This window comes from Paroedura picta, chromosome 3, assembly GCF_049243985.1.
Source record: "Paroedura picta isolate Pp20150507F chromosome 3, Ppicta_v3.0, whole genome shotgun sequence".
Taxonomy (NCBI): domain Eukaryota; kingdom Metazoa; phylum Chordata; class Lepidosauria; order Squamata; family Gekkonidae; genus Paroedura; species Paroedura picta.
The window spans coordinates 53,349,700-53,365,475 of NC_135371.1; the positions used below are offsets into that span (position 1 = coordinate 53,349,700).

Below are 15,776 nucleotides of genomic sequence, written 5' to 3' on the forward strand. Positions count from 1 at the left end.
GAAATGATCAAGAAACCAAACAGTGAAGCAAAAAATCAAAATACCATATTTGTCGGCGTATAAGACGACTGGGCCACCCCCCAACATTTCCACTCAAAATATAGAGTTTGTTACCTCGACGTATAAGACTACCCCCTCTTCCACACACCAAATAAAATGTAAAAGAGCATCGGAAGGGGGGAGGGGAGGAGAGAGGGAGAAAGAGAGAGAGCCATAAAAAAATAAAAGAAAGCAAGAAACTATGCTCGGATTAGTGATTACCTCCCTTCCCCCCAAAAAGGCGAGGGTCATCTCTCTCTCTCAGAGGCGGCACCTCTGTGCATTGAACTGAAACAGCTTAACTGCAAACAGAGAGGGAGCGAGCAAGCGAGCGGAGGGCTGCATGCCGGGCTGGCTGCATATGCTCTCTTCCTGAATGGGGGCGGCTTCAAAACACCAGAAACCGCGGGAGGGGAGCAGAGGCTGGCACTCCCCCCCCAACATCCTCCTCCTTTCCACTCCTTTGCCACTGGCTCACCCGGCTGGCCCATCGGGAGCTCTCTCTCTCTCCCCCCTCCCGCTTCAGAGTATTTTGTGGGAGGGAGGGTTCGTCGCTGCCGCAGTGAGGTGGGGCGTGCACGCAGGCACAAGTTTGGCGGGCCCAGCGAGTTCTGAGCCGAGAGGAGTTCACAAGACAGCAGCAGAGTTGGTGAGCCCAGTGGGGGGGGGGGGGAGCGCAGCCGCTGCCGCCTCGGCGTCCCTTAATTCTGGTCACCTTAAACTATGGGCACCGGGCAAGCATCGGGAGGCCATTATGGGCAGCTATGTCTATCCCAATTGAAGTGCACCCGGCGTATAAGACGACCCCCCACTTAGAGGCATGTTTTTTAGGGGTAAAAAGTCATCTTATACGCCGGCAAATACGGTAGGTGCCTTTAATAGTGGGCATATGATCAATTTTTTTAAAATACTTGTATCACAATTCCTGGCCTGGATAGCCCAGGCTGCTCCATTTGCATCACACTGTGGAAGCTAAATGAGGTTGAACTTGATCAGTATTTTGTTGGGAAATCACTACAGAATACCAGGGTCATTACACAATAGTAGGCAATGCCCCCCCCCCTCATGTTATGCTTGTGCAAAATCTGCTTAAGATACCAGACTCCAAAGAAGACAAATTGGCCTCAACTAGTCTGGGGGAATGCTCTCCCAAGTGAGATCAGGGTCCTGTGGGCCTTAAAACAGTTCTGCAGGGCCTGCAAGACTGAGCTATTCCAACAGGGTTATGGTTGAGGCCTATATCAACTGGCCTCTTGATATAAATAACAAACATCTGTACATACACGCAGTAACCAACACTGACCCATTATGCACGGTGGCAGCTACGCTGGGCTGACGCGGTTTTGCCCCAATATTCCCTGTGTATGCCAGGGGGAGAGTCTCCCCCAGTGCATGCTGCTTACGCTGACACAATGGCCCCATGCATACTATGTGGGGCCGGAAGTGCCGGGAGTGCTCTGCTGCTGTGGCAGCGGTGGCAGGAGGGATCGGGGGCATTGGTCCCCCACTGCACGATGGTGGGGAGCAGCATGCTGCTCTCCCACCATGGTCGGGGTGGGGAACGCCTCTGTCATCTCCGCAGAGCCGCGGAGCTGGCAGGGGCAAGAGGTGTCCTCCAATTATGCACAGGGCTAGCCCTCGCTTGCACCCACAGTGGTTCCCGGCCTACGGAAGAATCTGCATTTTCATAACGCAGGTCTTCCAAGGGCCTGGGTCAGGCCAGGCCTCGATTTTCTCAAAAGCCTGGTCGCCACCATCACGGGCATTCTGGCCTGTGCATAATCGGTTACTGAAGTGCTTTACCACCCCCTCCCTCATACTGGAGTGCTCTGTTGAGTATTTTTAATGTAATGATTATTTTAAAATGTTTAAAAATTTTTAACCATTGTTTTCATATAGGATGTATTGTAACTCACCCTGAACCCCTGGGGAAGGGCAGCATATACATGTGAAAATAAATAAATAAATGGTAAGTCACCTCCGAAAACCTCATGCCTTGAATGCCCTGAAGGGCTGCGACTTGATGGCAATTTTTTAAAAAATCACAATTAATTTAGATATCCATAGAATAGTTCTAGGAGAAAAAGACCTTACATAATACATTGCTGTGTTGGCATGTGTAATTATTACCTGCACACCAAATGTTCCCAGTACAATAGTGCAAAATATAGGATTTCTAAAGATGCCATCAAAAACATTCCTTTCGCCATGGATCTTGCGTGCATTGATTTCATTGAACAGCTGCATCATTACAAAGGTATTGAAGATGATGGTGTAATGCTCAGAAGGCGGAGAGTGGAGTGGGGCATTCCTGCCACTGTCAATCTTGAATATTTTTTCACCTTATAAGAAATAGGAAACAGAACATTAAGCACAACTTGTGTTTCAATTTGCAATCTGTCTATAGCCATACATTCTTTCCAGAGCACAAATAACAGCACCATGTCAACAAATAATGATTCTGATGATTAACAACAAATTTTAAAAACAACTATTTAGGGGAAAGCCCTCTTTGCTAAAATCCTGCCTCTAATTCCAAGCTTTTGCCACAAAAAATAGGAAGAGATTTGAGAGTCCTAAATTGGGTAATAATGTTTTGTCACATGCATGTGCTTTAAATATCACTTCAACTTGTAATACAGCATTTCCTAATTGCCCAAGCCACTGTGCTGTGCTCCCTTTTCTGGCCTTTCATTTATAGCATGGGTCTTAACATGCTGAATAGTCTGCTCAAACATGGCTGGCTTATTATTCAGAAAGTTTTTTCTCCAGCTGGTTGTACAAAATGCTTCGTTTCTCCTCTCCCTTGGGCATATGTAGCTGCCTCGTGCTACAGATGACTGGTCAGCAGAGGGAGCCAGGCCACTGTTCTGGAAATTACAGTGCCCAATGAAAAATTCCAAACCTAACTCAAGTCAATTTTAGCTATCAGTAAGGAAAGACAGTTTATTAGAACAAGTAAATGCTTAAGCTAATAAATTTCTAAGTATGTACCAACAGTGCCTACAAGCCTCAGCTGCCTGGTCTATGGAATGCAGACTATGCAAACATGGGACCTGCTTGGAATACTCTCATTATTAATCAATTGCAGTGAGTATTATTAGCAATTAAAATTCATATTTCAAAGCTCATACCAAAAGCAGTTTGGGATATGCAATAAGCTATTGAAAGTTACACTTCATTTTCAAAAACTCCCAAGACACATGTATAGTAGCTCTCTAGATTACGCTCATATTTAGGACACTAAACACAATTTCTTCTGAAGAGAGATCGTAACTCTAATCTAATATGATCTACTCCAGGAGTGTTGGGAGATGAAAGTTAACTGAGCTTACCAACAAAGAGGAGGGTAAAAATGAGAATGAGCTGGTATACAGCATGGCCCAGAATGTTCTTCATCATAGTGCGTGAGATAAGAGCCTTGTTTCTGCCATATGGTTTCCTGAGCAACAGGGATTCTGTGGGAGGTTCTGTTGCCAGAGCCAGAGAGGCAAAGGTGTCCATAATCAAATTGACCCAGAGCATTTGTACAGCTTTCAATGGAGAATCCTTAAGAGAGAGAATACAGAAAGAAAAATCTCCATGTCAGCATGGCAAAGTGGTTAGGACCATGTTTAGATCTTCAGTTCTCTCACAAAACTCACAGGGTCACTTTGGGTAAGTCACTCTCTCTTAGCCTGCTCCCATAGGGCATTTGTTGTGAAAAGGAGAGAAGAACAATGTTATAAGCTTCCTTTGGTCCCCGCCAGGGAGAAAAGCATGACACACAATCCTGGGCCTGCCACATCCAAAGCCAACCCTCTATTTATTTGACCATATTAAGTGCCCTCCCTCACAACTTAAAACAGGCTTTACTATATTATTAGCAGAAAATGATGTCTAATTGATACATTACAACCTTCACTCAGAGAAATCAGAAAAAAATATTTTTCTTGTCACATCATGTGCTGGGTATAACGGCTGAGAGTCTTATCAGCTAGCATCTCCATGCTGGCACCGCACATCCCTGACAGCAGTCAGATATGAAGGCACTGCCTGGTGATGCGCTCCATCTGACTCTTAATGTATTACTACGTTGGCTCTGAGCAGTAAAGAGAAACAAGCTTGTTACAGCACAACAGACCTTCTACAAAATCTAAAACCCAGCATCCTGGGCAAGCTGGAAGATACTGTTTTGCTAATCAGAATTTGAGACAACCACTAGAAGGAGCTATTTGCTCACTGAATCTGAGAGAAAGAAGGCTGAAGTCATGCACTGCTTCAGAATGGGCCATGCTTTCTTTAAAAAAGAAGAAAAAAAGAACCTAATTCCGATCTAAGTTGAGAATTTGATTTATATAAATCAGATGGGATAAACTCCTCTCCTGGTGCTTTTCTTGCAGTTAGTGCATTGACCAGTTGAGTACATTCTAACATTGAAGACAAGGAAATGAATCTTATTAAAATACATTTATCAATTTATTTAAATAATTGCTTATTTTCAATATCTCCTTGCCAAAGGTTATAATGATTTATCAGCTGAATAAGATTGCATTTGTATTTAAAAGTAGGCATGGTCAAAGACACAAAATGAAGGGAAAGAGTAAAATTTGCAGCCATAAAGGTATAACCAGCACTAGTCTGGGATGATCTTGCGGCTTCTCTTCATTGCCACGGCATAATGGGAGCCCATGATGGATGCTTGTAGTTAAATTGTATTTTGTTTTGTATATGTTTGTGCGCTTAATTTATAAACTGCTTTAAGTATTGCGTGTAGGAGGAAATTCAAGTTAAAATATTTCATTTCAATAATAAATAAAATGAGTCAGCAGACTTGCATACAAACCATCCTAAAGTACATTTTAAAATTCACCTGTTTCTTTGCCTTGGTAATGCTAACCACAGGTAATACTAACCACAATGTTCCTTATTTAAACACAAATACTAATTTAAGTAGTGAAAGTTACATCAGTAGTGAAGCACAACATTGAATGCTGACAAATAATGTTGTTGCGGCTTGAAATAAAGTTGTGTCTTGCATCCAAACCATAACTTACATCCCATTGTACATCCATACTGCAGGCAATAAATGTTCCCTCAGTAAGTCGTTCTGAAGGCAGCCTCATGTGACATGGTGTTTTAATGGGAAGAAACACTCAAAGCCGGAATGTATAACTTGCTGTCTAAACAGGTGCAGCCTATTCCAACACCTCAGGCCTCTGACACATCACTCCCACATCATTGTCTTGCATGTGTTAAACAGGCCTTGAAGCTAGCTGGATTTTTGCCAGGCGGCAATCCTAAGCACAGAATTTGTGCTGCTTTCCTCTTGTTAGCTCAGCACAAGATGCTGATGCTCCTGAAGCAGCATAAGAGACTGTTTACTTCTTCACAGGTTGAGAAGATCAGTTCAGCAGTCCTGTGACAACTTTCCCATTCAGCTTAATTCTGCCACACAAAAGGCTATTTATTATAATGTTAGTGACTACCACAAATGACTCCTGTGCTTGAGATAGCTGTTTAACAGGAACAGCGGCATCATCTTTCAGAAACAGTGCAACTGAGCACATGATAAATGGGCCTGAAGGACAAAGAGATATTGAGAATGAAGGCTAAGCTCTAGGCAGATATTAGGTACTGCACCAACATGCCTGGAGTTTGACTATGACCTGTGAGGCTATTGTTTGTTGCTTCTCCTGAATTACAAAACTTCCAAACATTTTTGCCCTTTCAGTGAGCAACTCGACATCTATACAGTCTTGCAAAGAAAGAGCTCACATGCATACTGACTGACTGACTGAAGAATATTTCTTGCCTTGAAAGCAAATGGAAATTTAAAATTTTTCATGGGAGATTGAAGGAAATGTGTTGAAACAATATGACCATAAACACAATTACATCCTAAATCACTTGTAGTTATCATCTTAGCATGATGTAACTCTAACTAGGGCTGTATGTAGTGGTTTTTCCTCCCCAAACTGATAGCTTAAGTGTTCATCCTTTCCCTCTGTTCTCTTCCCGAGCAAAATCTGTATTTGTAGTTATAAAAAAGTTATCTGTTGTACAAGTGTCAGTGAAACCCAAGGGACCTCCAGTATATGATGAAAAGCCAGTTCCTTACTCTGATCATCTTCTAAATTACAGTCTATAATTGGCAGCCATCACTTTTGGCACAGCAATGCAGTCTCACTGTCTCACAGTGCCAATGGCCCCACGTTGCTAAGGTGCCTCTAATAATTATCCATCATCTACTGCAATACACAGTGCAGTCAAGTGTAAAATCTCATTCTAAAACCAACCCTAAGCATTAAACACACATTAGTTTTGGCACCTGGCAGAATGGAATTTCCACTGCTGCTTGTCTCTCATTCTGATTAGTTCCTAAGAAGTTAGCAAACATGTGTCTGAATATGAATTTCGTCACCTGTTAAAGATGCAAGTCAGTTACATTGCACAAGTAAAAGGTGAGATGCTACTTTAGGCTATTCTCACAGTCTGTGACTCACTAATCAAAGAAGGATCTATTTTTTTGTTTTGGCAGCTAATGGGAATTTTTTTAAATGTGGCCTCCAAGGTAAGGTGTTGATGTTGTGATCCTCCTAGAGTCAACTTTTCACAGATTTGTTTTTTAAAGCCAAACCTTGGAAGATGTTATCAAAGACAGGGATCCTGTTTTTAAAAGATTATCTAAACTTTACCTTGGAAAGCACATTGAAGTGTTAGTTACCAAAGGCTGTGAGGGCATCGTTGTTCTCCTGATGCATAGTCACAGTCCATACTTGGAAAATTCTTTACATTAGAAAGGAGACTTAGGATTCCACATACTGTATTTCTTAGGCGTACACTAGGATGCAGACTCTACATGCACAAATTTCTCTGACTGCAATGGCAATTAACCAACAATAGGATTATGGGAAGTGCATATGTAAGTGCAATATATAGTGTTACGCAGAAATGCAGCTAAACATTTATAATCCCCATAGGTCTGCAAGGATTCTTAATTTAATACTTGACTAGCCTGTACATATTTTAAATGTTATTAATTTTTATTTCAACATACTGTTTTATTAAAATAATAGCATTGTATTATATAAAAGGTAAAGGTAAAGGAATCCCCTGTGCAAGCACCGGGTCATGCCTGACCCTTGGGGTGACGCCCTCTAGTGTTTTCTTGGCAGACTCAATATGGGGTGGTTTGCCAGTGCCTTCCCCAGTCATTACCGTTTACCCCCCAGCAAGCTGGGTACTCATTTTACCGACCTTGGAAGGATGGAAGGCTGAGTCAACCTTGAGCCGGCTGCTGGGATTGAACTCCCAGCCTCATTGGCAGAGCTTTCAGACTGCATGTCTGCTGCCTTACCACTCTGTGCCACAACATACCTAACCTCTATATACCTAAACCCTATGTTTAAGCAAATGACACAACAGAAAATGAATCCCATCAATAAAAGTATATGGCTTCTCTGACGGAATTTTGTGAACATGAAGCACAGAACTATTAATCAAGAGACAAGCAAGATCTGTTACAAATCTACCCTTCCATATCTGATTCTTCCAGTCGTTTGCTTGTCAGTAGTAGTGACAACGGTGTGCGTGAGAAGATCATCACAGGCTCAGTGTGCTCTTGCTTCCTCCCCCTCTCTCATGGTCTTGATTGGCAAGCTCTAGGGAGAACTAAATGCCTGCATGCCTTCTACCTTTGGAAATGTTACAGACTATGCGCTGTAGCCCGTCTGCAACCAATGCCGAGCCAGGCAGATCTGTTCACATATATAATTACAAGCACGCTGCCAGTGTATCTTGGACCTTTCCAAAGGGTAAAGGCAAAATCCTGTGTTTTCTGTGATCTTTCCCTACCAATAACTACTCCGAAATTATAGATAACAGGGCATCAGTTTAGCAAAGCATAGATCACATGTGAATAAGCTTCCCAGAATGCCCAGAACTGTGGCTGCCTTGTTTCTATCTGTGGCTGGTTAAACACATTAGGGCAGTGAACAGGTTTCCCCTTGTATCTGGTTGTATTTTCCTGCAACAATTCACACAAGCAGCTTGAATTTTCCCAGTTCAGAAGAACCACAGACCGCAACTGAACCCAGGCCCCAAGAAGAAATAAATAGTTCTAACCTTTGAACAGTTTGAAAAATTTAGAAGAGTAATTTGGGAGGAGTTCCAGTTGTGTGGCTTCTGATACAGACAGCCTCAAGTTTCACTTGACCATATCATGATGACAAGGTAAACGTATTCTTTACAGTATACTTAATGACTTATTCATTATTTTCCTCATAGACTGAATTTTCCTGTTGCTCCAGGGTGAATGCTTTATGGGAATAGCAGCACTGTTCACAGAAGTTCCACCTCCTGTTTTAGCATGTCGCATCCCAAACTGTTCATATATATACTTTGTCAAATCCATTTTCCCATCTTTCCTATTACTTAATAATTTAGACAGTCCATCCAACTATCAGATGACAATAAATAATTGATATGATAAATAATGATTTATAATAGAATCTGTTTCTGGTCACATTTTAAATCTGATTTGCATTAGATAGCCAGATTCGAGAGGCCCCTTTAAGACCAACATTTTTATTAAAAGTGTAAACTTTTGTGTGCATGCATATTTCTTCGGATAAGCCAGTTACTGAATGTTGAAATGCTGGCACTATGTTTCAGAAATGTGAGGGCAACTGAGTTCATCAGCAATTCCCAAACTCATCTTGAAAAGTTATTCCTGTTTCCCTGTAATATTATCAGATATATTTTTTTAGAGTTCTGATTCAGGGCAAAGACATAAAGGTTCAAGAGCTGCGGTATGTAGTCATGGCCGATACAATGACCTCTGATAATGTCACTCCAGGGGTTGCCATTTTCTGTAATTTCTATACAATTAAAACTAAACAAAAAATCTCCAATGTGGGTGCCACTTTGTGGAATGACCTCCCTGATGAGGGCAGGAAAGCTCTCCTGACTTTCCATATGTTACCCAAAATGGAATTATTAAACAGACTGAGACCATTTCTACACAAGCCAATTTCCTTGGCTCACCCTCTCTTTGCTCGTGGGGTTTATTCATGCTTCCAGACGATGTCACCTCCCTCCCTGAGCTTTCCTGGGGCTGGAGTGACTCTGCCTACTCGTTGTCCTGCGATAAGGGAACGTGGATAAATCCACAGTCCCTTTCTTATTGTGGGAGACAATGAGCAGCAAGTCACAGCAGGGATGTCAGGAAGGGAGAACTCGGGCTGTCCCTTTCCCAACCCTCCTAACTATCCACACCCCTGTCCTTCTCCCCCTGCCTTTTTCAAAGAACATTTGACAGTTCTAGTATAATAAAATTACACCCAGTCCACTTAATGTGTGCATTGCCTAAATCATGTTTAGCTGGAGGGGTAACTGGAGCTGAGGGAGACAGACACATTCTTTCTTTCTTTCTTTCTTTCTTTCTTTCTTTCTTTCTTTCTTTCTTTCTTTCTTTCTTTCTTTCTTTCTTTCTTTCTTTCTTTCTTTCTTTCTTTCTTTCTTTCTTTCTTTCTTTCTTTCTTTCTTTCTTCCATTATTTTTTTAGGGACTGTAGCCTGACCATGTGGGAGGGAGCCAAGGCAGAGAGGTGGCTTGCTTTGCTGCTTTTTCCTTCACCCCACTGCACTACTCTGTATGGAGCCACTCTGCAGAGCTAAGGAAAAGTGGCCGCTTTCTCCTTTGCTTCGCTGCGCTGCTCGCAAATTGAGCTTGCCTGCAAATGGGGGAGAGACACGATAATAATGTTTGGCTAACTTTAAATCATTACATGTTGTTGCGGCTCTGCACTGCTATGCAGATCTTGATTAAAAAAATTTTTTTTTCTATGTTTAGGGAAGTTGGGGGGGGCACTAGGATCTGAGAATACGGCAATGACAGATGATTTTGACTGTTTTGTTCTGCACAGGCAAATATGGCTGTATTGTAACAAAATGGTTGAAATTGTGGCCTACACTACCATATTGCTACCTATCACTGTAAACATGCTCCAGAGCTCAAGGTTGACTCAGCCTTCCATCCTTCCGAGGTCGGTAAAATGAGAACCCAGCTTGTTGGGGGGTAAACGGTAATGACTGGGGAAGGCACTGGCAAACCACCCCGTATTGAGTCTGCCATGAAAACACTAGAGGGCGTCACCCCAAGGGTCAGACATGACTCGGTGCTTGCACAGGGGATACCTTTACCTTTACCTTTTATACCACTTCAAGTATCATGTTTAAAAGCTCATGCTTTGTTTCAGCTTTGTTTGAAATGCCTTCTTGTTTGCTGACTTCGATAGTCTAAACCCTATTATATTGTTCATTGGATGTCCCATCCTGCTGATAATGCTTGACTTATTCTGTGTAATTTGTGTTGTGTATAATGGCATTCCTCATCGCTGGACTGCCACACAGTGGCCAAGTACCCATGGTGTCCAACCTTGGTCTAGGCTTAGCCAAGCCAGACACCAGGCTCTCTTGTCAGCCAGGAACCAGGCCTGGCCAGACCACCATTTTCTGTGCATTTCAGCCTGCCAGAAACCACTGGGTGAAACCTGAATGTCTGCAGTGACCTTGACTTGAACTCGGCTCTCCCCCACCCTAGTTCCATTGTATTGCTGATTAGTGGTCAAGAGAGCCTGTTTGTTTAAAGGCTTCCTTGCCCAGGTTCATTGTCTTTACCTATGATTCATCCATGACACTCTGTCAGGAGGAAGTTTACTCTAGATCAGGGGTGGCCACACTGTGGCTCTTCAGATGTTAATGGACTACAATTCCCATAAGCATTGGCCAATTGGCCATGCTGGCAGGGGCTCATGGGAATTGTAGTCCATTAACATCTGAAGAGCCACAGTTTAGCCACTGCTATTCTAGATAGTCTCTAGCAGCCTCTGGAAGATTCCTATTATGCCACAATGGCCCCTTTTCTCCTGAACCGATATCACCCATCCTGAGACATCACCTAAACCTATTAAGAGCCATCTCCCTTTTGTCTTGTCCCAGGCAAACTCATCATGTGTACATGAAGTTTCCAGAATGTACCACCCAGTGTTGGCAAGCCAAATTGCCACTCTGGACCTTCAGACCCATCCATCCACTGGTCTGTTGTTTTGTCCTTTCTCTGTCTCTGCCTCTTCAAGATCAGTAAATATTTTTCTATTAGCCCACTTCCCTGACTCTATTCACTTCCACTGCTTATTTTCTTCTGTTAGTGTGTTAGTGAGCTTGTTGTATGTAAGTCTAAAGTCCATTTGATTTACTTTTTGTCTATCACAAAGCTTGCTTATTTTTATTAGCTACATGTTGTCTGCCTCAAGTTCTTAAGGAGACAATAATCTTGCCTAATATAGGCATTTTCGATTTTCTAATAGTTACCCACTTCTTGCAAAGCTATTCCGCACATACACTCGCCTCCTGACATGCATTTCAGGTAACAACTGCCTTGAGTCTCAGTAAGAAGGGTGGACTCTAAGCAACCAAACAGATAAACAGATAAATAGATAAACAAACAAACAAATAAATAACATGCAACACAAGGATGAGTCGTGACATTAGGTGCCCTAGAAGTCTCTTGTTTTGGCACTGCAGAGCAGAGTTACCTACTATCAAACAAACAATTAATGCAAATGAATTGGAATGAGGTGGGAGAATATACTAGAAATAAGCTTTGACATTTTTGCCTGCAACGCACCATGGTAGCCAATGCAATGGTTTCTTCCAATTCATCCCTTCAGAATTCTTGTTCAAGCCCGACCAGAAAGGGCTCCTTATATTTGGTAGCAGCCGCAAGAGCCTCCCAGTGCCAATGACTACACGGCCATTGTTCACAGGATTGGCCTCTAGGTACCCACAGTTGATTCTCATTTGTTTAGCAACACACATATTTAGCCTTACCTGGGTAATGCAAGCACCAGTGAAAGCAACGATCACGGCCACCACATTGACTGTGAGCTGGAACTGCAGGAACTTGGAGATACTGTCATAAACATTACGGCCCCACATGACAGCTTTCACAATACTACTGAAATTGTCATCTGTTAGGATAATATCAGACGCTTCTTTCGCCACGTCAGTTCCTGCAATACCCTGAAAAATGTGGAAGTGATGGCAAGGAAAACTTTTTAGTACAGAAAGAGAAAGATATTTAAATCTATTGAGACCAAAGAATAACACCACCTGTGCCCAACTGCTTGTGATCACCCTTGCGTCTCTTCTCCCAAAGCCCCAGCTAACTGTGTAATAATAAGAAAAAGTAGGCCTGAAACAGCAGCAGGTTGAGGGACAATGGAATAGCCTTGCAAAAAAATTGGACATTTTTATTTGCCCCCAACAAAGCATCACATTCAACTTTAAAGTAAAAGTAGGGGACTATTCCTCTTAATCCCAAAGATGAGCATGCTCTCAGATGTACCATCGCAAAGCCAACATCCGCTTTCTTAAGTGCTGGTCCATCATTAGTTCCGTCGCCAGTTACTGCTACAACCTGCCTCTGCTCCACTTGTGTACTGTCAATAATACCTGCAAAATATAGCAACACATTTTAAGTTATTGTGTGGTTTAAATAGGATTTCACAAGCTGGTGCTGCTACTTGCTAATTCAAAGGGATGTAAGCATTACCACAGGTAGACAAATTGTTCGCAATCCCTAAAGTGATATATATATAGGCATGGCATGACCTACAATCTGGTGTTAGGAGCACTGGTTCTCTGCAACTGGTCTCCTGTGGACTGAACTCATTGTTTCTACTATTCAGATAAATGGGTAGTCCTCAAGACATGCTTTTCTTGTTCAGTCTTGCCCTTCCAGTCAGTTTCTTGGTCACAAACATACAGTAGCATACACAAAAATTTCCACAGTAGCAACCGCTGATGAAACAGGTGGAAGCTCATCCTTCGGGTTTCATTTCCATGCTTTCAGCTCTATTCTCTACAAACATGTTGTCCTAAGAAGTGAGTTACCATGAGCTGGATCCTTCAGATCCATTCCGTAAAAGTGGCATTTTCCTGTAGTGCAAGCAACCTTCAGCTGATACAAGAGGTTCTTCTGTAAGTTAGTAAATATGGAACCACAGGAGACAATCCTGTGAGTTTTCAAAAATGTAGGAAGTTGTCCAGATATCAATAATTAGATCTGTAGCTTTGATATTATATATAGAGGTATTACTTATTTTCTTGATTTTTCTCTCTTTCAAAGAACTTCCTGTCCACTAATTCATACAATGCCCACCAGAGGGTATCAATGTGCCAATGAGGTTAGGATCACAAACGGACTGGCATTTTCAGCAAGGTAGATGAAAGGGAGCACTAGGTATTTTCAGTGATAGTCAGAAATATATACCTTTCAAAATGTTTCCTGTGCTTTGCATTATAATAATTATATATCATCACAAAGAGTAGCACATAAAGTTATGTCTAAATAGCAATTTTCTCAGTGAAGGTGGGAGCATGTATGTGTATTTTTATGTGCAGGTAGGTGGTTGGGAAAAATTATCAGAGTGTAACCACCCTGCTTTGGTTTCAAACTATTATTTCTGTGCCACTTTCACAGAACACAGTCACAAATTCTCTCACACAGGGTCAAGGAGATCATTCAACTAACTTTTAAGAGCTCATGTTTGACTCATTACATCCTATGTAGGATGATAGGGAAAGAGAAAGGGCTCTTGAGATCAAAACTTCCTTCTCTTCTCACCCTGGCTGGAGTCTGCAGAATCAAAGTAGATATAACTTAATTGCAGAAAACCAAATTATTAAAAAAGATTCAGAAACCTGACTTTGCCTAGATCCTGCTTGGGCACACAGCATGCACGGGCCAGTTTAATTCATTCGCAATTCTATTTTCTCTGTTCATCTGAGATACCTTTACTCCCTTTCCCATTCAATCATTTCACTTCAGCACTACATTAGTGTTCAGCTGCAGATGTTAAACCTTGCTTGCAAAATGGTTACATACAGATGTGTGCATATAGAAAGCACCCATTAGCACAAAAGAAAGATGAAATTGGAAAGTCTCTTTCCCACTAAGCAGACAGACATAAAAACATTAAAACATTTCAAAATCACACATCACTTAAAATAATGCATAAAATCAGTAAAAACATACAAATCTCAAAAGGTTGTCTTATGACTGTATGTGTGTTTTATGCCTAAAGCACATCTTATGCATCAAAGATAAGAGCCCAGTTTGTCCTACAAACAGTACATTCGGTCAAAACAATTTAATGTTTCAAATAGTTTTGTGTAACTTTCAAGGACACTTGGAATACAAAAGCCAGAGAGCAATAAGAAGTTCTACTTCCAGTACTCAGGCATTTCAGTTCCCTGCACCATGTCCTTACCGCAACTTAAACTGTAGTTATATAAGGCATTCAAGGCTGCATTATTTTTGTCACAATTGTACGCTGCACAATCAATCTTCTTTAAATTCCAGGGTTTGCTGTTCTTTAACTCTACTGACTTTGTCTTCTCTACAAAGATTTTCATCATAATGTCTATCCTTTGAATGAGCAGCCCCAGAGGATTTAGTTACTTTGGTTTAGAAGCTACCAAATGTTTAACTCCTGGAACGAATTTTCCAGAGTTAACTGAGGGAATATGTAGCCCAATCTGAAAGATGCTTTAACTCCATGAACACTTAAGCAAGCTTTCGAATGGTAGAAAAATGACAAGTTGGACTCATAGTATTGTACAACGTACGGGAAGGGAGGCCAGATATTGTATCTGTGGAAAATTTTATGAAGTGCTATATTATAATTGTTAATGTCTAGATCAATGACTATGGACCTTACATACAGAATTTCTTAAACTCTTATGACAGATTGACATTTATTTATTTACTTCTCATATTTATATACCGCCCTCCCCTGTAGCTCAGGGGAGTTTACATGGAACATGGGGGAACTAGGAACATGGGTTATTGATTGGTTGTGGCTGCTTTTCAAGCACCCCATATCAGCCTGTCTAGGATTTTCTGAGAGAGCCTGATTTATCCTTCCTCATTTTTTCATTCTTTACCTGACACTCAGCTGCTGTCAGCATTTCCTTCCCTTTGAAGCACCTTGTGTTCTCATCAGGCTCTTTCTCAAAATAATATTTTTCCAATGTTATAATGTCAATTTTTCTGCATACCTGGGAAGTTTCCAAAGTATGTAGAACCCCTCTTCTAGTCTGTGTGTGGCCCTATTGTTGAGGTCCCATCATCCATACAGTAATCAGCCAGTTGACGGATGATGTGAATCAGCCCTATAAATATGAAGTTAAATGACCCTGGAAGGTAGTATGTATATGAAGTCACAAGAGAACTATATGCATATGAATAATCTAAATTTACCTTTTACCAAAGTGTGCTTATCAGTGGGAGACGAACGAGCAAGGACACGAAGTTTTGGCCAGATCTTGTCAATTCGTTCCTGCTCAATCTGAAAACAATAATGGTGATACATTTGTCAGCCTTTCAGAAACAGCTGTATATTTCAGTGGCTTTTTATAAATTAAAATATTGATCCTGATAGTCCCCCCTTTTCCTCCAGTATTTAACATCCAATAATACCCAAGGATCTTTGCTTTACCTGTTCACAACTATCTTTCTCTCCCCTTGTCACTCATTCTCAGGCATTATTGCTTAAGTAACATTTTTTTTTTCAGACCAAATACATATAAACATGTGCACACATGTGTACACACACACGTTGTGGCACAGATTCAAAACTGATATTATATAAAACATTAATTCCCCCCAAATCCTTACCAAATATTGTA

General features: G+C 41.5%; 1 protein-coding gene across 20 annotated transcripts in view; it reads right to left on the reverse strand.

Moving 5' to 3' along the window:
- ATP2B2 (ATPase plasma membrane Ca2+ transporting 2) overlaps positions 1–15,776 on the reverse strand; it is a 658,100-nt gene that overhangs the window by 35,282 nt on the left and 607,042 nt on the right. For all 20 annotated transcript variants that reach the window (XR_013229055.1, XR_013229056.1, XM_077325715.1 and 17 more), the window contains 5 exons: positions 15,349–15,436; positions 12,430–12,536; positions 11,913–12,104; positions 3,375–3,588; positions 2,170–2,381 (listed from right to left, as the gene is read on the reverse strand). Coding sequence is in view for 18 of the 20 variants with exons in the window: in XM_077325715.1 (XP_077181830.1) it covers positions 2,170–2,381; positions 3,375–3,588; positions 11,913–12,104; positions 12,430–12,536; positions 15,349–15,436 (813 nt within the window). In the remaining 2 variants the exon portion in view is untranslated. The remainder of the gene's footprint in view (positions 1–2,169; positions 2,382–3,374; positions 3,589–11,912; positions 12,105–12,429; positions 12,537–15,348; positions 15,437–15,776) is intronic.